A 22,625-nucleotide genomic window follows, 5' to 3' on the forward strand; every position below is an offset into this window, starting at 1 on the left:
TAGAGAATGAGATGGGTTTCTTCAAATATGGCTTTCCTGAAAGAACCAGAATATGTATGAGTAGACAGAATCTTTTAAGGAAATGTAAGGAGAAGACTGAAACTGCCCCATACTGCCTGAGTATGGTATGGAATTGACAGATGAGCCATTGACAGAGCACAAAGGAAGTCTTTTTAGTTCTGATTTTCCCAGAGGGCAAACTTGGATGCTTCACCATGCCTGCAAAATTTAAAAAGCCATCACAGATAAGTAACTTGGCTACTTTGCATGAGCATCACTATTCCATAAGCTTGTATTAGTTGCACAGTGGGAGGCTATAGTTATAGAATAATGAATTACTAATGAGTAAGATACTCTATTTCAAGAACAATATTTGGGAAATTGCCTGGTCTGAATTGTAGCCAAATATGAATAAAATAAATAAAAGAGAGATAGCTGAATTCCAACAGTAATTCAGAAACCAGTAACCTAAACTCATTCTCCAAAAAAGTTTTCCTGAGCTGCTAAATGTGCCAAAATTAGATACTTCTTGTATCAGTCAGGACAGACTTGGTTATGCTGCAGGAACCAGCAATCCTCAGATTTCAGGGACTTAAAACAGCAAGTTGGTTGCTGCATGCCTGAGGTCTGCTGCAAGTTTTGGTGATGCTCCTGAGTAGCTTCTCTACATTTGCCAATTTAGAGTTGCAGTTTCATGTCAACACGTACTGCCATAGTTACTGGAATGGGCAAAGGAAGGCTAGAGAATTGACCCCCAGCAATTAAATACTTGAAGCTTGAAGTATCTTGAACTTGAACTTGAAGCTATCTCTCTTTCTCCCATTCTATTGGCTCCAGCAAGTCACATAACTTCAAGGGGGATGGGTTATATAATCCTCCCGAATACCTAGAAAGAGGGGAACAACATTCCAGTGAACAATATTATGTCCCCCATGCTTGTTTTCTGATCCCTGTCCACTTTCTTGTGACATGATATACAACCGAAGAAAACAATGAGCAGCAAGGAAATTGAATGATCCCCAAACTAAACTCATAATTATCTACCTCATTCCTTTGTAGAACCTGTGGAAGTCTCAGATGGGACTATATTAACTATTCTCTGAGTTATAGTTAAGACTAAGAAATCAGCCCAAGATAAATGACTTTCTTATATTATCCTGTTTTCTGTGCCTACTTGATGTTTATCTAATTAGAGATCTGGGATCAATCTAGATTAAGGTCTGCCTTTAAGAGACAGAACTCCTGGGTGCAGCATGAATGTGGATTATTAGATATGTATAAATATTGGCTTTGGTAATCTTGAGGGGAATGATACTCACTTGACAGTAATAATCAAAAGCTTTGAGTCCATTCTCTTTAGCTGTATCTCAAGCCCTAGTAATCTTTCTGTTTAGAATTTGTATCACTAAAACTATATATAATATGTATATGTGAATACATGTAATGTAGGAATAATATATAAGTAGTAAATAGTGTTTATAATATTTAATAAAGATAGGTAGGTAGGCAGGCAGATTTGAACCCATAAATGACTGAACCAGATGTACATGTAGGTGATTCACCCATTTGAGCTAAGAGATTTTTGCATTTTGTAGCCACATTCACTTTGTAAAATTGAACGTCAGTTAGAAGTGAATTTTTGCAATGAGTCAAAAGATATTTAAAGAGATAACTCTACATCTGGAGATATTTCTGCAGCTGGGAAATAGTTCAAGAATAAAGACTAGGAGACTAGTTTGTTAGTACTATTTTAAGAAAGGCATTAGAATCAGCATTTTCAGCGGTAAGGGACCTCAGAAAGCACATTATCTAACCCCCTTTCCTCTTTTAAGTACATAATTACTATCTAAAACAACATGCAATTTCTTCTAATATTGAGAGTTGTAATGAGACACTAGCTGTTCCTGAGTAAAAGGGCCTATGCTAGCCATAAATAGAAGGATGAAGTGAGTTCCTCTTAAAAACTGACCTATTCTTTATATTTGTTGTTATAATCACAAAAACAAAAAACAATAAAAGTTCAATTTTTTTATATTGAGTATAAAAGCTGGTGTGTTGTAGATACAACTTAAAGTAGGTTGATGAAGATGGTGAAAATAATTCTGTGAGTTATGGGAAATAATGAGAGACTCTGCTGGGGATTGGTAGGTAAATGGGCGTTAGAACCGTTGGAGGTGAGTGGTCTCCTTTGCTGGTGGTTTATTTCTCCCTGTGTATGAACTTTATATACACATCTGCTCCAGGGTGAGCAGAGAGGCCACAGACATCAGTGTCTGTGTCATTGGGAAAAAGCCCCCTTTTCACAACAAGAAGATTAGGACACCATTATAATCCTAGGCAACTAGGCAACTCACTTTTTTTTTTTTTTTTTTTTTTGGATATTAGTTACCAGCTTCTGTGTTAGGCACTCCATACAGGTGACGCTTGGGACTAGAAGTGTTTTGGATTTCAGGTTTTTTATTTCAGACTTCAGAATATTTGTGTTGTGCTTACCAGTTGAGCATCCCTAATCTGAAAATCTGAAATGCTCCAAAAAGCATTTTCTTTGAGTGTCACATCAGTGCTCGAAAAGTTTAGAATTTTGGAGCATTTCACATATTCCGATTAGTGATACTCAACTTGTAGTAACCTTGGATGAACAGCCAGATAAGGGGGAAAAAAATAACCTGCTAGAAATACAAAGAGCTGTGGTACTACAGAGGAGAAGATAGAGTCATTAATTCTGGTTAGGAATCTGCGAAGGCTTTGCAAAGAGAGACAGTAATTTGAAGTAAGTATTTAAAATGGAAGAATTTTAGTAGGCAGAGAAGAAGCAGAAGACATTCCCAGGAAGAGTAAATAGGTGAGCAGAAGCAGGAAGACAAGAATAAGCTAGATATGTTCATACACACATACATACACAGACTTCCTACCCCCCTTCCCTTTTATATATTTCCCTAGTACTTATTACTAACATATGTATATGTGTGTGTGTGCGTGTATATACACACACATATACACGTACACACAGATAAATGTTTTTCTATCCTATTAGAATACATTAGGAATAATATACAAGTATGTACATTAGGAATATTATATATCCTATTAGAATACATTAGGACAGGAATTTTTTTGTCAGCACTGCCCTGTCTTAAGCATCTACAAAAGTGTCTGGCAAATGGTTGGTGCTCAAATATTTATTGAGTGGATTAATCAATCAAAAGTGTTTGAGAAGCGCAGTGACATGATCTTATACTTTGGGAGGACAGTTCACAAGCTGCTATAGGGATAATTTGTAGAAGCAGATTCTGGGCAAAGGAAAGTTCAGAGACTACCAAAAGAATATAGGTTTTCAAAGCTAATCACAATTGAGGATAGGAGCATGCCTTAGTTATTTGAATCCTCTACTCCTGCCTTTTAGCATATGTCTGGCACGCATTAGGCATTCAGTACATTGATGGATAGATGGTTGGATCTGTAGTTATTAGAGTAATATCTATATCATTTAGCTCTTAATTCTATAGTCCTCCCTATATTACCTTGTACTGGGGCTCTGTAAGTTTTTGGATTACTAGAATAATGATTAGGGAAAAGAAAACAAATAGACTTTTCTTTATTCAAAAAGAAAGGAAATCCTAGGACAAATGTAGTTTATACTAGTATATCAGGACTATTCACTTTTTTTTTTATTTTTATACTTTATGTTCTAGAGTACATGTGCACAACGTGCAGGTTTGTTACATATGTATACATGTTCCATGTTGGTGTGCTGCACCCATTAACTCATCATTTACATTAGGTATATCTCCTAATGCTATCCCTCCCCCTTCCCCCCACAAATTTTTTTTTTAAAGAGAATACAGTTGGATATTCAAGATGCTTGATGTCTTAAATCAAAATTTGACATCAAGCATAATACAACATATTGGGATATTGTCAATAAATATTTTTGCCTGCTAAATTATGCTCAAGGATAAGTAAAATGCATTATCATAGAAAATTAATAGATTATAAGCACAGTTACTAGAGCACATTTTAAAGTTGTTGATGATTATTCCATTCATTTCCACAGTCTAATGTGGAGATGTCCTTTCTCCATTAAAACACTCAATGACAACTACGTTCTATTTATCTCCTAACTCCTGGAAAGATGCCTAAAATCTCAAACTAAGAATTAGGGCAACAGTGTTATATTCAGCTGCAGTAATGCAATTGCAAATATAAATATTAATGCATATGGAAGCATACCAATCAAATGAATCCCTTAGAAGTGAAAACTCATGGATACATGGATTTTAATTTTAATGGTTATTGCTAATGAATTTATACTTTGTACGAATGTACACTGCCACTGATAGCATATGAGAGGAAAGTATATTCTTTAGTTATTAGCTAGCTTGGCATTTAACAAAACCATTGCTATGCTACTAAGTGATATACTGTCCAGTTGAAAGTGTTCTTGTGTGCCCCCCTTTGTCTCTATCCAAAGTGTGAGCTCTTATCCACTGATGTATTGGATAAATTTGTCTGTTTATATATTAAGTGAAATGCTCTTTAAACTTTTATTCTTCCTTCCCATATTTAAGCTGAAGCATAAATCTCCAACTCTGTTCTTTATTAGGTATGAAGATGAAGAAAAGTGAAAGGTAGAGGGAGACAGTAAGTGAGGGTAGGATGGAATTAGGTTGGTGATAAAACATTAAAGCTTTTATTGAATTACTCTATTGTGAATAATAGCTATTATTGAGCGCTACTTATATGGTAGACATTGCTACAAGCACTTTACATGAACTGTCTCATTTAATCCTTACAGTCAACCCCTCAGGTGGGAATTATTGTTTTCTCCCTTCTATCAGTGAGGAAACTGAGGCTTTAAGGGATATTAAGGAAAAAAAAATTCAGTGATACTTTATTAAAGCATAGTAAGGCAGACTTTATTCAGGACCATAGAAATAGATATAGGGAGTCTTGCGATAGGGGAGAAAGATTGGGCTTAATCCTGAATACAGCATATGCAAGTGGGCATTTATAACCAAGGAGCAGAGTGGGGGTGAGAGGAAACATCAGAGGTAAGGGGAATATCTGGCTAAACCAACCTAACAGGATTCCTGTTGAAGACAGGGCAGTGTGATCACATATTACCTGGGAAATAGTGGAGGATGAAGCACCTGATGAGCTATGTGGGATGATCATATATTGAGGGTGGGAAATTCTTGCTAAACTAACTTAGCAGGGATTGCTAAAACACAGATTTTATGAGGAAGTGGACAGATGGGCCTTGGAGAAGGTTCAGAAGACTCACTCAAGTTTGACCAAGCAAGGAATCTTTGTCACAGATTAAGTAATTTTACCAAGATCTTCTTTAATATACAGCTTCTGAGTTTGGGTTCTTCTATTCCTTGCTGCCTACCAACCAAGAGAACATATGTTAATACTAATTAGAGCTGACATTTATTTAGCATTTTCTACATGTATGGCATTGTTCTAAGTTCTTTATACACATTACCTCATGAAATTCTCATAACGTTGTGAAGCACATGCCATTATTATCCTCACATTTAAGATAAGCATACTGAAGCTCAGGAGGTTAATCACTTTGTTAGTGCCACCATCTATCTGAGGTAGAATTAGAACCCATGCAGTCTAGCTCAAGAGCCTACAATGGGTTTCAAGTACTGAAAAGATCACTGGCCTACCAGTGAAGGAGATGGATTTGGATTTGTGTCCCAGCTACATCATGAGTGAACCCTTGGGGGAAATCCTTTCACCTCAATTCTGTTTCCTCATGTAAAAGGAGGGTGTTTGTTTCTCCACAGTCCTGAGGGACTACTTGCACTAACACTTTAGGTTTATCAATGAAAGGGGTTGACCAAGTGTGCTACTTCTCATTCATCAGTTGTTGAGGATAACCTTAGACTTTAGTAGTTATGTTATTCCACAGCCTCTGGGATTGTACCCAGAAGATGCTCACCTTCTGCAATTTAATATACCATCCTTTTCCCAACACATCAGGTGCATTTACCTCTCTGTAGGACAGAGCTCCATACACCAGTGCATACTGACATTTGAAACCTACTTATAGAGATATTATATGACCCTACTGCACATGTGGGTGGGACCTCATAAGAAAAAAAAAAAAAAAAAACTCTGGAAAGCAGTTGAAAGATACACATGTCATCTCCTGGTAAGCTTAAGAAAAGTTAACTTACAGTGTAAAGTGCACATATTTTCTTAGAACAATTCACTTCTTTATTCAACTTGCCCTGCTAAATGTCTGTAACCAGATTTGTGGCTAAGTACGTGAAGTAGATTATTTTCAACATTTTATAAAATAAGGAAACATTGAGGCATTTTTGCTGACAAGAGTTACGTAAATATTCTGCATCTTCTTGTTTTGAACAATATGCAGATTCAACTAAAATAATATTTTAAAATAAAGAAATTGGGTACTTTGTACTGTCACAACTCTTTTTTCTTATGGACACTTGCCATATTTTAAGACTTTTCTCCATGAGTTCTACAAGTAGATTTTTTAAGCCCTGTAATCTTAGTGCTTATCGTTTTCCCTTGTGTTTGTAGCAGCTGCTTCCTTTCATGATCCTCTTTCTTCCTTCTAACTTCCTCATTTTAGTGCCTGTCATCACCGTCACTCCCCTACTTCCAGCTCCACATACACTCATGCATGTGCACACAAGCATACCCACACATCATGTATTATTCTGGGCACTTGTCACTTCGATGCAGAAGGCTTAATGATACTATGTTAAGATACATATGAGGTGACATAAACATGCTTAGATCTTGGATGAGGAAGGATAGAAATAAAAATAATATCATTTCCATCTACTTTTACACATTTAAAGTGTCCAGAGTTATCTCGGATTTTGTTTTACAGAACTTTGGATGACCTCAGCTTCTTTATGTGCTCATTTTTTAAAAGCTTACATTTCTTCAAACCTTACTAAATGTAAGATGGTATTGTGTTCAAAACTGATATTATTAATAGAAGAGAAAAAAAGGAAAGTGGGTCCTAAAGTTGTATTATTGAACATGCTGACAAATTAAACTTTCATGCTTAATGGTGACATAATACTCATTATAGAATTCTCTACCCACAAATTATTATCAGGTAGATATTTTTCCTATTGACCTGTTTCCTTGATCTGCCATTTACCATGCACATTGGTTGGAGGCCCCATTTTTCTCTAAACACTTTCTGGCACCTAGACTTATTTTTGAAATCCTGCACATGTTGTTCTGAGAACCTTTTGTGTTTTACTGTATATTATCCAGTTTCCTCAGGTCTTTTAAACTAAACATGAGATTGCAGCAAATCATTCCAAGCTGCTGTGAAAGAAAGTGATAGAAGATTTTTTACAGCTTTTGAAGTCACTTATATCCAGTATGATCTTTCCATTTTTTCCTCCAAGCAACTTTCATACAAATGCCATATTCTTTTGGAAACAGGGCTACAATCAAAAGTAAACAATTGTGCCTTTTTCTTTAATACATAGATGATGCATATTCTCTTTGATGTGTTACCCTTTCTGGGTCTGTTAGGAAAACTTGACTCCTATTCCAAGAGCATGCCACTCCCCTTTAATACAAGATGCTTCATCTCTGTGAACAAGGAAGATCTATTTCTGAACCTGCATCTGCTCCACATCTTTACAAGACCAGTGGTCTTTTCCTGCAGGTGATAACATTTAGCCCCTCCCATTTTCTTACATCTTATTATCAAAACATGAACAGCTTTCATCTCTTCTGGATCTTTTACCTATAATCATACATGATTTTTTCAGTCAAGATCCTCTGCAGGGCTTATAAACTCTTACGTATCTGTTTCAATTCATGGCAGTCTTACACCTTCTGCTGCACCTCCCTGAACCTCACAATTGGTTTGTAATATGAGCTGCCCACTCACCACCCAGGGAATTTACAGTCTTTGTCCTCTCTTGAAGAACAATCGCTTCTCCCTGTAGTCAGCCCCTCTAATACATTCCTTTCTTCAGTTGAGCTGGTATTCCTTTCTCCTTCTATTGTTGTTTTGAAAAATCTGTGTTGTGATTTCCTGGGTAGAATATGATCCTCCTCACTCTTAGACTCAATGTACAGTAATAATCTCTTTTATTATCCACACTGCTATCCTTTCATAGACAAATAGTATCCTTTTGTCTCACAAGCCTTTAGTAAAGTTTACAGCCTACATTTTTTCTTATTTCTTCTCCTTTTTTTTTTTTTTTTGTACACCTGCAGCTTCTGCATACTTGATTACAGTCCATTGGTATTTTTTGCATGGTTTTGTTTCCCCTTCTTGACTCCCTATTGTTAATAGTAAAATCCTGGATTCTCCTGGGCTCTGAGAACCTAGCTATCATCATCATCATCATTGTCATCGTCATCATCATCCGGATTAATGTTTCTCAAGTCCTGCTCTCACTGTGTTGCTTTCACCTAGGATCTGGGTGGCTCTGGAGGCTTGGGACTCTGAGTCTAGCCCTATGTGATGTGACTCCACCATACCTAACCCAGTACTCCCAGTATGTTCAAGTGAGTTCTCCCATCCAACCAATAAAGTGTGAGTCCTCACTAATACTGGTTAACCTTTACCTCTTCATAGCTTATGTTGATTGCTGTAGCCTCTGAACCCCTGTCATTTCTGTAGTCTGTATTGTAAGTCTTCAGTGTGTAATCTACAATTTCAAAAATCTCTAAGCAAATCAAGTTTTTCCTAACCCATTTTGCACTCAAATCTGAGCTGAACTACTGATTCTCACAGTGTTATTTATAATCATTTTTCTCACTTAATATGAACATTCAGTTTTGCACTGCAGATATATTTATGTGCTTGATCATAGGGTTCTGTACTATATCCTGCTGGAGGTGCTTTATAAATACATGGACTATATACCTGTAACTTTTCTAAAATCAGAAAAACTCTGAATTCCAAAACACATCTGGTCCTAAGAGTTTCAAAGGAGAGATTGTAGTGATTTAGTCTGATTGTAGAATCAGACTTGTAGTGATTTAGCCATTCAATCATATTAGGTCAGCAGGTAGTTACATGTCTACAGTGTGCTGGGTACTGAAACAGAAGGGTTCCTTGATCCCTTTTGAAGGACATACAGCAGGGTTGTGGCTTGCCTGTTCCATCACCACTGCTGCTCAAATCATTGAGGTTTGGGGGGAGCGGGTGTGGGGTGAGCATGCAGACGGACAGGTGCAAGAGCCCAAGTGGGCATGTGTTACAGTGTGCCCTTTTACCCCTGTCTGTAGATGGTTTGAGTGTTAACCAGCTCACTGGACCCTCTGCCTTTCTGCAAGGGCAGAAGGCCATTGTGACAACTTTCTGTATCCTGAACTCTTGTCCAGTGTCCTGGTTGCGTCACACACGGACTCAATCGATCAGTGTGGACTTGAAGGATGAATGCAGGATTTCATTGAGTGATGGAGGTGGCTCTCAGTGGGATGGATGGGGAGCTGGCAGCAGGGATGGAGTGGCAAGATGATCTTCCCCTGGAGCCTGGCCATCCAGCGGCCAAACTCCTCTTCCACCATCCTCAGCCAAACTCCTCTCAGTGTTGAGATGTTGCTCCTCTTCTCTATTTCTCTGCCACATTGTTCCACCATCCGACTGCTTATCCCCTCCTCTCCCTGCCTGCTGGTCTGCTTCTGGAGCCTGGGGTTCAGGTTAATATGGGTACAGTAGTGGGCATGGTGGGCCAAAATGCAACTTTTGGGGCATGAAAACAGGAATGCCTGTCCCCATTTAGGGCCGCTGGTCTCCAGGCTTGAGGGTGGGACCTTTGCCAGGCAACCACCCTCTTCTACCCAGTTTCTTCTGTTTGTATCAGTACCATGGGACATAAAGACAAGTATAAAGACATAGAAAGGCTTCCCACTTATGTTCAAATTGCCTCTGAAACGATTATAAATTCCTGGAGGACAGGGGCCCATACATTCTTTTACAAGTAGATTCTACTTATGATGAGATTATTTCAGAAGATCAAATGATTAATTTTCAGTCCATTCACCTCTGTAGAGCTCAGTTCTCATAGACACAGAACCACAATTCTCATCAGATTTCAAACTAGATATTGCAAACTTGATGACATTTCTCATTGTGTTTTAACTAACTTCCTGGGACTGAGGGAAGAGCTGCTTCTGCTTCAGTAAAACCCTCTGATGGCTCCCAAGGAGGTATGCCTAGGTATTACCAATTCCAGCCAGTGTCACCCAGAGGGTGGGGCCATTCCACTTTGTTCAGGGAGTAGGTAAAATGATAAGTATTTAACTGCTAAGTGTTGTTTGCATTGGTATTTAAAAACATTTATTTCCTCTACTATTTTTCCAAAAGTCTACATTTAGTTATTTGTTACAATGAAAATGCGCCTATCTTAACAGAGTGACTCCTTTCACTATCAGGTCAAGGAATGTCATCCTGCAATGACATTTACCAATTCCACACTAAGTAGATGGCCTGTTATTTGTAGTTATTAGCATGTTTTGGGGGCCAATAGAATATACCCAAACTTTATTTGGCCATATGAATTATGTGTACATGAAGAGAAAATAGTTTTCACTGTTCTTGCCTCATAGAGTAGCATCTAAGTCAGTATCACTATGTGAAAATGAAATAGTGATGCTGTAGGGTGAATTGAAGACATAAGAAAAATCCTTGACTCATTTTATTAGCCATGCAACCTACCTTCACTGGAAGGATTCTTCAGCTTTTGTATCATCTGCTTCACTTTCCTTTTAAAGTCACTGGTGCTGTGAGCCTTCATCCTAATCACTGATGCACTCTGGCTTTCCTGAAGTCATAAGCTGGATTCTAGCTCAAGCTGCCTCTGTGCAGGTCACTTAAAACTTTAGTGTTTCTGTGGGGAAAAATGCCAAATTGAGACTACAGTTACTTCTCTAATTCAAATAAAACTGCATTCTTTGGGTTTTATATTTACAAAATTGGTGTTCCTGAAAGTTAATATTAACTTTCCATAGCAGACAGTTTATCTTTGTATTTTACCTTCTTAACCATTATTAGATTATTTTCCTTCAGAAGGAGAAACTATATATGTTACCTTTATTTTCTTTTTTTTTTCTTCTGGGAATATGTTGAAAAATATTCAGTTAATTAAGATCCCAAGAAAAATACATGTATTAACTAAATATGTTCAAGAGATAACTTAGAAGGCTTATAGAAAGTAACCATTAGGTAAATGGATAGAGACCCTTTTGTATTTCATTTTCTACATTTCTTTTACACCCCCAATAGGAAAAATAGATTGTTGGTAAGGGCAATTATTTCTGTATTGTCTTATCTTTCAATAAGAAGGAATATAAGGGAACTGGCATTCTTCACTTAGTATATAGCCTATTGTTTTAGGATCTAAAATACATTCAGTATTGAAGATTTTGGGAGGCCTTTTCTGTTTTGATTTTTACTTTCATTTTTGCAAAGAATGGCGTAAATTATTAACTACATGAAAAATCTTAACAGAGTGTCTTTTTCCAGTTCTGTGAGTGAAGGGTCAGCAGTTAGCTTTGAAATTACTTATTTCAAAAAGACATAAAAATTAAGTTTTTAAAAAGAAGAACTTAGTTAATATATGAAATAAGGTGGCATTTTTAAGGAAGCCCACATTTATCTATACCCTTATCTTTTTATTCATTATTTAAAAATATATATCTAATTTTTCTCTAATTGATATTTATTATACATGTAGCTAAGAAAGATATGAAAGCAAGAAGGAACTTAGATACTAGATTAAATATGAGATTTGGGAAGGCCCATATTAATGATCTCTAGAGAGGAATTCAATTTTGGTTCTTATTTTGGCATGTAAAATTTTGATCATTACAACATCTAGTCAGTAATGGAATGATTTTTGGCATAGCTTCTCTGAGAACACATCTTTTAAGATGTGTGCTTTTTAAGATACTATGTAGTAGTAAGATGATAGGTAATATTTCTGTACTTGTTGGCTTTGTGGCAATACTGTGCTTGATACAGAAAAGGCAGCTACCATCTTTGAGGGTGTTTGGGTGTGTAGATTAAACTGAGGTTTACCTTATGGGAAAATTTGGAGATAAAATGGTATGAGTGGGTAATTAGGTACTGCATTAGGGCATCGCATTGAAGAGCAGAAATGCCCATTGTCAAAATGACAGCCTGGTTTTCTGATGTTAAAATGTGTAGGCATTTATTAGTTATGGAAAACTGCATTTGTACCCCATAAATGGTTAGGATTTACAATTAAGAACATCTTGGAATTATATTTGGGTATCATTTGCCTGCAAATAATTCATCACCTTTACCATCTATCTGCTTTAATTAGATACTTTGCTTTGCATATATATTACAATTTAGGTAAAGTATCATTTTCTGGTGTATTTTAATATGAGAATTAAGCAAGACCATAAACTAAGATAAGAAATTTCATTAAAATGTGTCATATCAAATTTTGCTTTGAAAAATTAAAACCTAGAATGTATACTCAGTAGAAGTAATGAAATGTATTTACCAGTGATAACAAGAAACACTGCCTTTCTTTTGGTTAAGACAGCATTTTCAGCAACAAAGCTGCTATAACTCTGTGGTGACTTGAGAAAAATTCAGTGCTACCTTGTGTGATAAAATATCCAATATTCTTCTATCTTGCAAATCTCATGATAGTAGCCTATATTTGAAAACTTTGCCATGAGGACTTTCTTTCTATAGTCATTTCTTCTTTAACTGACTCATTATAATATTATAAATTAGGGGATAAGACATTGCATTTTGAGGTACTGCACTATATCACTGTGAGTATAAACAAACACTCAAAAAGAGAGGGGAAATACCCTCCTACTAAATTTTTAAGGCATTATCCTACAACAAATGACCACTGTGTGTTCAGCCCTGGGCTGGGGCAAAATGGGAAACTCTCAGAGTCTCATTACTGCTTGAGAAAAGCCTTGCCTTTGTTTTCCTCTAATTGAGGCTGGAGCTCAAGCAGGAGGTGAAGTAACTTAGACTCGTACAGATGAAGATAAACCAGAGCATGTGGCAAAGCTCACCAGTCTTAAGCATCACTAGTCTTTCTCCTCACTTATCTGCCATCTGCCCTCTCAAATGTTCGTTGTCTTCCTGCTTTTTAGCCCCCTTTTGCAAGCAGATTAAGAGACTGGATATACTCAAGATGAGAAGTTTTATGTGATGGTTTAAGGCACAGACTTTGGAGTTACATAAAGATGAATTTGAATCTTAGCCGTACTTACTTGGAACCATTGCTCAATCATTCTAAGCCTCAGTTGCTCCATCTGTGATATGGGGAAAATGATATTGCCTCAAGGGCATAGTGTAAGACTATGAGTATAACCAAAGCATCTTAAACAGTGCTTATCTTACTATAAATCTTGGCTGTAATAAAACTTGGTTATATTATACTTTCAGGAAAATGTAATTATATTGATATGTTAAATCTCTGAGACATTTTCAATTGAAGCTTTTAGCCTGAGATTGTATAGTAAACAATTAAAAAGGAGTATTAGCTAATGAATAAGGCAGGTAGTAGCGGAAGAATCTTTTGTCAGTCCTTATAAGTTGTAATTGTAGTTTTACCTAAGCTGAGCCTAATGCTGTCTATTTTAATCATGTTGCCATTATTGAGCCAACTTCCATGTTCCCTTGCCTTCTTTCTTTAATGCTAGAACCTCTCCTTCGGTCTGTCTAAGTCCCAAGGATCTAGAACCTCTTTTCACAGCATTCACTCCCTTCCCATGAACCATCTCAGACCTATCTCTGCCCTGTTCTTTGCAAGTGGTAATTCAGACCTCAAGATTTCTAGTCTAGCTGGCACAGGCAGGTTTCTCTACATAATCTAGCACCCAAGATATCTGTGGGGACCTCAGACTAAAAGTGGGAGTCAGTTTCTGTGCATTGATAGTTTTTCAATAAGTGTTTACTGAGCACCTGCTTTGACAGCAGCGTGTGTGGTTTGGGAGAAATCTGTCATTCTCTTAGAGGGTTAACAGTAGAGGATTTATGGGATGGAATACATGGACAGAAGACATTGGGATAGAGGAACTATAAGCAAATAAATCTCAAGTCTTGGGGAATAAGATCCGGGCAGACTTTACACATTTAACTCGTATAATATGTGGTGGCAGTCTGCATTGATCACAACTGATTGTAGATACTAGAGAACAAAGAATCAACTGAAAAAATAACAAAGACAGAATTTCAAATGTAAAAGAAAAAAGTTGATTAATAATACTACAGCAACCCTGTTGACATTCACAGAGAATACTTCATAGAATTTTGAGAAACCTGTACTAAATACCCCTATCTTTTATAAAACTCATATATAAGAGTTGAGAATAAAAGACACCTTGAGAGGTGGATATAGCTAAATGATTAGCCTCATATTGAAAACCTTCCAGGTCTTGATTTCAATTTATGTCTCAACAAAATTACAAATTACTACCTGTCATAAACCTTTTAAGCTTACTCATGAATGAGTCAGCTGTAACATTAACCAACAATGTTGAATCTGTGAATACTAAGGGTCTGCTAAATTATTAAGACATTCATGTGACTAGCATACCCATATGTGTAATTATCTTGGAGAACAGTAACAATTATGTATCTCATTAAACAACTGCCTAATTAATGTTGTTGTAAATTTTGCCTCATTAGGATACAATCTTTATAGTTGCTGATCCTGAAACATGGTCGACCTCTCTCATAACTATTTTAAAAAGTGAAAGGGAAATCAACCTTTGGTTCACAGTTTTAATAATATTATATTAATTCTTTTAGAGAGGTACTTAATAGATACGAGTGTAATATCCTACATGCCTTGAAGAATCCGTATTTTGTGAATCATATATGGTGGCCAGTTGTTCATGTGCTGCTCCTTTAGTGTGGAGAAATCATCTCTCTAGATTAGAAACTCAGTCATCCGAATAAGCAATTGGAGACTTTTTAACGGAGAAACTTCTGCATCGGGGACAGTCTGTTATAAAGTATTTATTAAGAATTTAATATGTACTTTTATCATAGCAGATTCCAGACTATGTCAATGACTTCTCAGTTTACTAAATCTCCCTACCCATGTTTCTCTAAAACGAAGTAATTATAATAAAATGACAAGTTAGAGTTTTTTAAAAAAAAACTTTGAGTTGGAGTTTACATAATACCATGCCATATTTTAAGTGTACATTTTGATAAGCTTTGCCAAATGTATACATGGATATAACCATTGTCCCTAGCAAGAACTTTTCCATCACCTGAAAAATTTCTCATGTATACCCTCCACCATCATCATTATCATCACTACCACCACCATCCCACACACCTCCTATCTCTGGCAACCACCAATGGGATTTCTATCTCAATATATTAGTCATGCCATTTTTAAAGAACCTCACATGAATGGAATCCCAGTGTGTTCTTTTGCATTCAGTTTCTTTTGCTCAGTATAATGTTTTTAAGATTCACCCATCTTATTGCATGAATAAACTTTCTTTTTTGCTGAGAAGTATTTCATTTTAAGAGTATACCATAATTTTTTATATTCATTCACCTGTTGAGGATCATTTTGGTCTAAAGTTTTGGGATGTTGTGAAGAAAAGAAAAAACTTTTTCTCACTCTGTCTCCCAGGCTGGAGTGCAGTGGCACAATCTGGGCTCACTGCAAGCTCCGCCCCCCAGGTTCACCCCATTCTCCTGCCTCAGCCTCACGTGTAGCTGGGACTACAGGCACCCGCCAGCACACCCAGCTAATTTCTTGTATTTTTAGTAGAGACAGGGTTTCACCGTGTTAGCCAGGATCGTCTCGATCTCCTGACTTTGTGATCCACCTGCCTCGGCCTCCCAAAGTGCTGGGATTACAGGCATGAGCCACTGCGCCTGGCCTTTTCCTGTCTTCTTTTAAATTAGCTGAGGGATTTAGTATTTTTAGTATTTTTTAATTTAAAGCCTTATTTAGTCTATTGAATTATTAGCTGTACCACTTTGTTTTTACTGTTATCGTGATTTATCTAGAGTTTAGCATACACATTTTTAACTTACCACTATCTACCTTAATATTATATAATACTGCTTCATATATATTAGATGAATTTTAATATACATTTCAATTTCTTTCCTTCTTTCCTTATCATCTTATGAATTTATTTCTCCCTGTGTTATAAACCTGACAATATATTATTACTATTTTTGTTTTAAACCATAATGTGTCTTTTTTTAAAACTACAAACTGATAAAGTTATGTTCGAAGTCCATATTCTTCAACCTGAATAACTTTTCCATAACATTTCTTATGGTACAGATCTACTGATAAAACAATTTTTTCTTTATTTCATTATTTTTTTTTTTTTTTTTGGAAATGAAGTTTCATTCTTGTTTCCCAGGCTGGAGTGCAATGGCGTGGTCTCAGTTCACTGCAACCTCTGCCTCCCAGGTTCAAGTGATTCTCTGACCTTAGCCTCCCAAGTAGCTGGGATTACAGGCGCCTGCCACCACACCTGGCTAATTTTTTTGCGTTTTTATTGGAGACGGGGTTTTACCATGTTGACCAGGCTAGTCTCAAACTCCTGACCTGAGGTGATCTGCCAACCTCAGCCTCCCAAAGTGCTGGGATTACAGGCATGAGCCACAATGCCCAGCCTATTTTTGAATATTTTGTGGGATATAGAATTCTAGTTTTTAAATGTTTTTTCATTTAGCATTTTAAAATTATAGTTTTATTGTCTTCTGTACTCTTTTTTTTTTTTCTAGTGAGAAGCCAATGATAATGCTTTATTTCTCTAATTGGACTATGTCTTGTTTTTCCCTCTAGCTACATCTTTGATTTTCTCTTTATTGTTAGTTTTTAGCAATTAGATTTTGAAAGGTGTTAGAGTGGCTTTCTTTATGTTTACCATTTTTGGGGTTCATTGAGCTTCATAGAACTGTAGGTTTATATAATTCATAAAATTTGAAAACTTTTGGCAGTTCTTCGAATATTGTAGTTTTCCCTTCCTTCTGTGATTCCAGTTATACAAATGGTAGATTTTTTTATATTATCTCACAGATTACTAAGGCTGTATTCAATTTTTTCAGCCTTTTTCGCCCTCTGTTCTTTTCTGTTGATAGTTTCTGCCTGAAGTACAGTGATTTTTTTCTTCTGCAGTGTCTACTCTGCTACTAAGGCGATCCAGTGACTTTTTCCGTTTCAAATATTGTATTTTTTTCTAGCTCTAAAGTTCTTTTTGGTTATGTTTTATAGTTTTCAACTCTCATGTTTTGTTCATGTTTTCCTTTATAGCCTTAAACATATTTATAATAGCCATTTTAAAGTTTTTGTCTGCTAATTCCATCATATGTCATGTTATGCTTTGAAAACTCATGTTGAAATTTAATTGCCATTGTAATACTGTTGATCTAATCACCTTCTACCTTCATTAATAGATTAATACCATTATCTTTGAAGTGGGTTAGTTATCTCGAGACTCCAGCCCCACTTTTCTCTCTGCATTGTGTGCTTGCTTGGCCTTCTGCTTTCCACCGTAGAATGATGTAACATGAAGGCCTTTGCCAGATGCTGGCACCTTGATATTGAACTTCCCAGCCTTCATGAGCCAAATAAACTTCTATTGTTTATAAATTACCCAGTCTGTGGCATTCTGTTACAGCAACACAAAACAGACTAAGACATGTTATTTCTGGTTTAGTTTCTATATACTTATTTTTTCTCACTTTTTTGTTTTATCATGGTCAGTACATTTTAATTGGATGCTGGACACTATGAATGTTGTGTTTTCATTTGTTTGAATTTTGCTCTTATTTCTTAATAAGAATTCAGTTATTTCTGGAAATCAGTTAATTTACTTCAAGATCAACCTGATCTTCTGGAAGTTTGTTTTTAAGTTTTGTTAGGATGGTTCTAGAATAGCCTATCTTCTAGAGCTGCTTTAGCATTCTAAGGGGTGAACCTGGGTCTCTGCTGGATGTCTCACATGTTCAGTGAGGATGTTCTACTTCAGCTGGTTGGATCATAAGTGTCACTCAACTCTAATTAAGTTCTGTAATTGTTAAGATAATAGCTCCCTAGCAAATTTTCTTTCTCCAACAGTTATGCTTTGCTCTGTGGATGCCCAGCCTAGTATCCCACCAGGGAACTCTCATGCAGATTTCTGGAACTTTTTCTGTATGTGTCTTTCTCTTCTTCAGGACCCTCCCTGTTCCACAGATTTCAGTCACTTCAACTTTCCTGAATGCCGAACTCCGTCTCCCCAGTTCAGCAAGATCCTGTGCTTTTCTTGATTTTTTCTCTTCTTATGCCACCAAAAAAAAAAAAAAAAAAAAAAAAAAAAATTATCAAAAGATAACACATGTGCGTGTGTGTGTGGATATTTTGTGTGTATGTATTTTTCCATTATCTGGGATCCCAGTCCTATACAACACAGTTGTCCAGTGTCTGAAAACTGTTGTTTTATGTATTTTGTCCCAATTTTCTATTAGTTTATGACAGGAAGATTAGTCTGGTATTAGTTCTCCATCATGACTGGAAGCAGAAGTAAAAATGTATCACTTGTCAGTATAAGGAAGAAGCATTAGGACAAGATATATCAATCAAATGAAACTTTTACAATGCCTTGTGGAGTTATAAGCAGAAGAGAGGGAAAATACCATCAGATAGACACAGAGCACGTGGTAGAGAATAAACCGAAGGAAGAAGTAGGAAGGTCATGCAAGAAAGACTCAGCAGAGAAAATCACTGGGTTTTCCATGATCCAGTAATTCCAGAAATCTCTTTGTTTAGGGTTGAATGAAAAATAATTTCAACAAGAATCCTAGGTATTAATCTAAAGTTCTGGTGGGTGGATAAAGAAAAGAGACAGAATTCCCTGGTCAACAGTAGAATTGGGAGAATAACAGAAGCACAAACAGAAGTGAACTAAAAAGGAAAGGGTAATTATAAAATATTGTATTATTACTTGGATTCAGAGTTTCTTGACAGGCATAGGAGAGCAGTATATAGTAATTTGTTCCTTTTTTCTAAGGCATGACACAAGAATTGAGGCAGAATCAAAGTAATTAAGTAACATTATGCATTCTTCATATACTCTGTACTCCATAAAAAACAGTGAGTGCACGTTAAAATATTTAATTATGTCTAGTATGCAGTGAGTGGCAGTGGGAAATTACCCATGGATGTGACGGGGAAGCTGGGAAACTGCTTGAATTGGGAAGGCAGCAGTGGAAGATAGACCAGTTACACGTGAGGTGTGATGGAGGGTGCTTAGTGTATCTTTACTCACAGCCTTAGGAACTGAAGGAAGATGGATGGTCCTTCAACAGGAAGGTGGTGAGTTTGAAGTATCTTGTCAAGATGAGATTTTCAGAGGTAGGGGCCTTTAAAAATTTAGGAAGTTGAAGTTTTAAAAGATATTATTGTTTCATTTCATTTTTAAGATAGGAGAATCTCGAACATGCTTGTATGCCAGGAGGAAGGAATCAGTGACAAGAAAAGTAAGAGAGTTGCAAGACAAGGAAATGATATGGAAGTTCTTGAAGGTGTGGGAATGATTTGCTGAAGTGGGGAGAAAAGCTAAAAAAGAGTGAATCGGAGGCATAAGATGAGTCATTTTTGTGAACATCCAGGTCCCTTAAGATAATGGCCTGAACAGAATGGAGAATAGAGTAACCTAGATGCCAAAGTCCTTGATGGGAAAGCTGTTGTGACTATAAAGGTGGTAGCTAGAAGGAGTTCTGCTCTCTCTAGGTTTCAGAAAATCCTGGAGGAGGTAGATACCAGTTGGTGATAGCAGTTAGAGGTAATGGGTTAGGGAAAAGTTTGAGAAGGTAGGAGTTTTAAAAGTAGTATTGTTTAAGGTTTACAAATTGCAGTGAGTTAGGGTAAAAGAGAAGTATGGTTCTAAGGAAGGAAGTACAGAGCTTTGGGGGATGAAATTATGAAAGAAAATAGAAGATTAAAGAGACTTAAATTTGGCATCAGGGACAATGGTTCCAAATGGAACTGTAGTTTGAAGGTTTTTTACTGCCAGAGCCAGGAGAGTGTTTAGGGTTATTTTATGTCCTGTGACAATAGCAACTTGAAATCTTAGTTCTGTCACCACTGAGAATAAACCTTAACAACTCTGAAAGCTCTACTGGTAGGATTTTAAGTATTATCTATATGGAAACAGGATGAAATATAATACATATGAAAGACGAGAGGCTCTGGTTTATTTGTTGGATCAGAGAAGGTAAAATGTTTACTAAGATAACAAATAAGATTCCAGATTCCAGATAGCCAACTAGATGCAGCAAGGAGGAACATCTGCTGCTGAGAGACGAGGACATTGGGAAGACTAGCACACTCTAGAAAATCTTCAGAGGGGAGGAATTGAGAGTGGATGGAGGGAGGACGCTGGGACTGGGCTGAAGTGGGAGGAAGCTGGGAACTCTGCACAGGGTGGCTGAGCACCAGAACTTTTTCCTAACCCCCAATGACTCCTGGTGAAGGGGTGAGCTGAACAGTTGAGGAGTGAGCCTTGGACCTCTGGGATCCTAGCAGGAGGAGACCCAAAACCTCCACAGACACTTGAGCTGCTTAAAGAGGTGGCGGGGCAGCACTCCAGCCTGTGTGGAAACCAGAGGGTTTGGTGTGAGAACAGCTACAGTGGAGTATGGCCAAGGGTGCCCATCTCCCAAGGCTTGCCATGCTCCTCTAGGAGACTTTAGCCTTCGGGTGACTGTCGGATCTGGACAGAGCAGGGCAGTCTTGCCCTTGGGATGGGGCTAGTCTGATCTGAATGCTCCCCTCTCTTCTGGCCTCTCCCAGTCTGGCTGTGCATGCCTGCCGCACAACTTTGAATACCCAACCAGGGTGCTTCCTGGAGGACTGCATCATAGCTCCTTCACCAGCAGACTGTGCCCAGCTGTTGGAGAACTCCAGCAGACTGCCCTCCACTGACATGCACCAGCCCACCCACAGCCTCCCTGCACCACTTTGCCGGAACACACCCATGCCCCTGTGACTCCCCTACTTCCTTGCCAGTGCATGCACATGGGCAGACCTCGCCTCCCCCACTGGCACACGTGTGACAACAAAAAAAGAAAACTGCAGGCCAATATCCTTGATGAACATAGATGCAAAAATCCTCAACAAAATACCAGCAAACAAAATCCAGCAGGAAATCAAAAAACTAATCCACCACAACCTATTAGGCTTTATTCCTGGTATGCAAGGTTGGTTCAATATAATGGAACTCAGTAAATGTGATTCATCACATAAAACAGAACTAAAAACAAAACCACATGATCACCCCAATGGATGCAAGAAAGGCTTTTGATGAAAATCAACATCCCTTCATGTTAAAAACCCTCAACAAACTAAGCATTGAAGGAACATCCTTCAAAATATTATAATAAAAGCCATCTATGACAATTATAACTCACAACCAACATCATGCTGAACAGGCAAAGGCTGGAAGCATTCCCCTTGACAACTGGTACAAAACAGGGATACTCAGTCTCACCACTCCTATTCAACATAGTACTGGAAGGACTGGCCAGAATAATCAGGCAAGATAAAGAAATAAAAGGCATCCAAATAGAGAGAGAGGAGGTCAAACCATCTGTTTGCAGATGATATGCTTCTTTACCTAAAAACTAGATAGCCTCTGCCCAAAAGTTCCTAGATCTGAAAAACAACTTCAGCAAAGTTTCAGGTGGCAAAATCAGTGCACAAAAATCAGTAGCATTCCTTTACATCGAGAACCTACAACCTGAGTGCCAGATGAAGAACACAATCCCATTCACAATAGCCACAAAAAGAATAAAATACCTAGGAGTATAGCTAACCAGGGAGGTGAAAGATCTGTATAACAAAAACTACAAAACACTGTTTAAAGAAATCAAATGACATAAACAAATGGAAAAACATTTCTTGCTTATGGATAGCAAGAATCAGTGTTTTGAAAATGGCCATACTGCCCAAAGCAATTTACAGATTCAATGCTATTCGTAGCAAACTACCAATGACATTTCTCACAGAATTAGGGGGGAAAAAAACTGTAAAAATTCACATGGAGCTCATCACAGTGGATCACATTTGTAGTCCCAGCACTTTGGGAAGCCAAGGTGGGTGGATCACTTGAGGTCAGGAGTTCAGGACCAGCCTGGCCAACATGGTGAAACCCCATCTTTACTAAAAATACAAAAATTAGCCAGGCCATGGTGGCACGCCCCTGTAATCCCAGCTACTCAGGAGGCTGAGACACAAGAATCACTTGAACCTGGGAGGCAGAGGTTGCAATCAGCTGAGATCATGCCTTTGTACTCCATCCTGGGTGAAAGAGCAAGACTATCTCAAAAAATAAAATGAAAAAATAAAATTTACATGGAACTTTAAAATTTCTCACAGAATTAGGAAAAACTGTTTTAAAATTCATATGGAACCAAAAAAGAGTTTGCATAGCCAAGGCAATCATAAGCAAAAAGAACAAAGCTAGAGGCATCATGTTATCCAACTTCAAACTGTATTATAAGGCTACAGTAACCAAAACAGCGTAGTACTGGTACAAAAACAGGTAACAGACTAATATGACAAAATGGAGAGCCCAAAAATAAAGCTGTACAACTAACATCATCTGATCTTTGACAAAGT

At 37.4% G+C, this 22,625-nt stretch overlaps 1 protein-coding gene across 3 annotated transcripts in view; it reads left to right on the plus strand.

Annotated features, from left to right (window-relative positions):
- The window catches only part of NECTIN3 (nectin cell adhesion molecule 3), a 126,807-nt gene that overhangs the window by 91,865 nt on the left and 12,317 nt on the right, over positions 1–22,625 (plus strand). Inside the window, exon 8 of one of the 3 annotated variants that reach the window (XM_030940803.1) lies at positions 18,182–18,283. The exons of the other annotated variants lie outside the window; for them this stretch is intronic. Within the exon in view, the coding sequence (XP_030796663.1) occupies positions 18,182–18,274 (93 nt within the window). The 3' untranslated portion in view covers positions 18,275–18,283. Of the gene's footprint in view, positions 1–18,181; positions 18,284–22,625 lie in introns of those variants that run through there. 3 annotated transcript variants of the gene reach the window in all.

Source organism: Rhinopithecus roxellana, chromosome 1, assembly GCF_007565055.1.
Source record: "Rhinopithecus roxellana isolate Shanxi Qingling chromosome 1, ASM756505v1, whole genome shotgun sequence".
Taxonomy (NCBI): Eukaryota; Metazoa; Chordata; class Mammalia; order Primates; family Cercopithecidae; genus Rhinopithecus; species Rhinopithecus roxellana.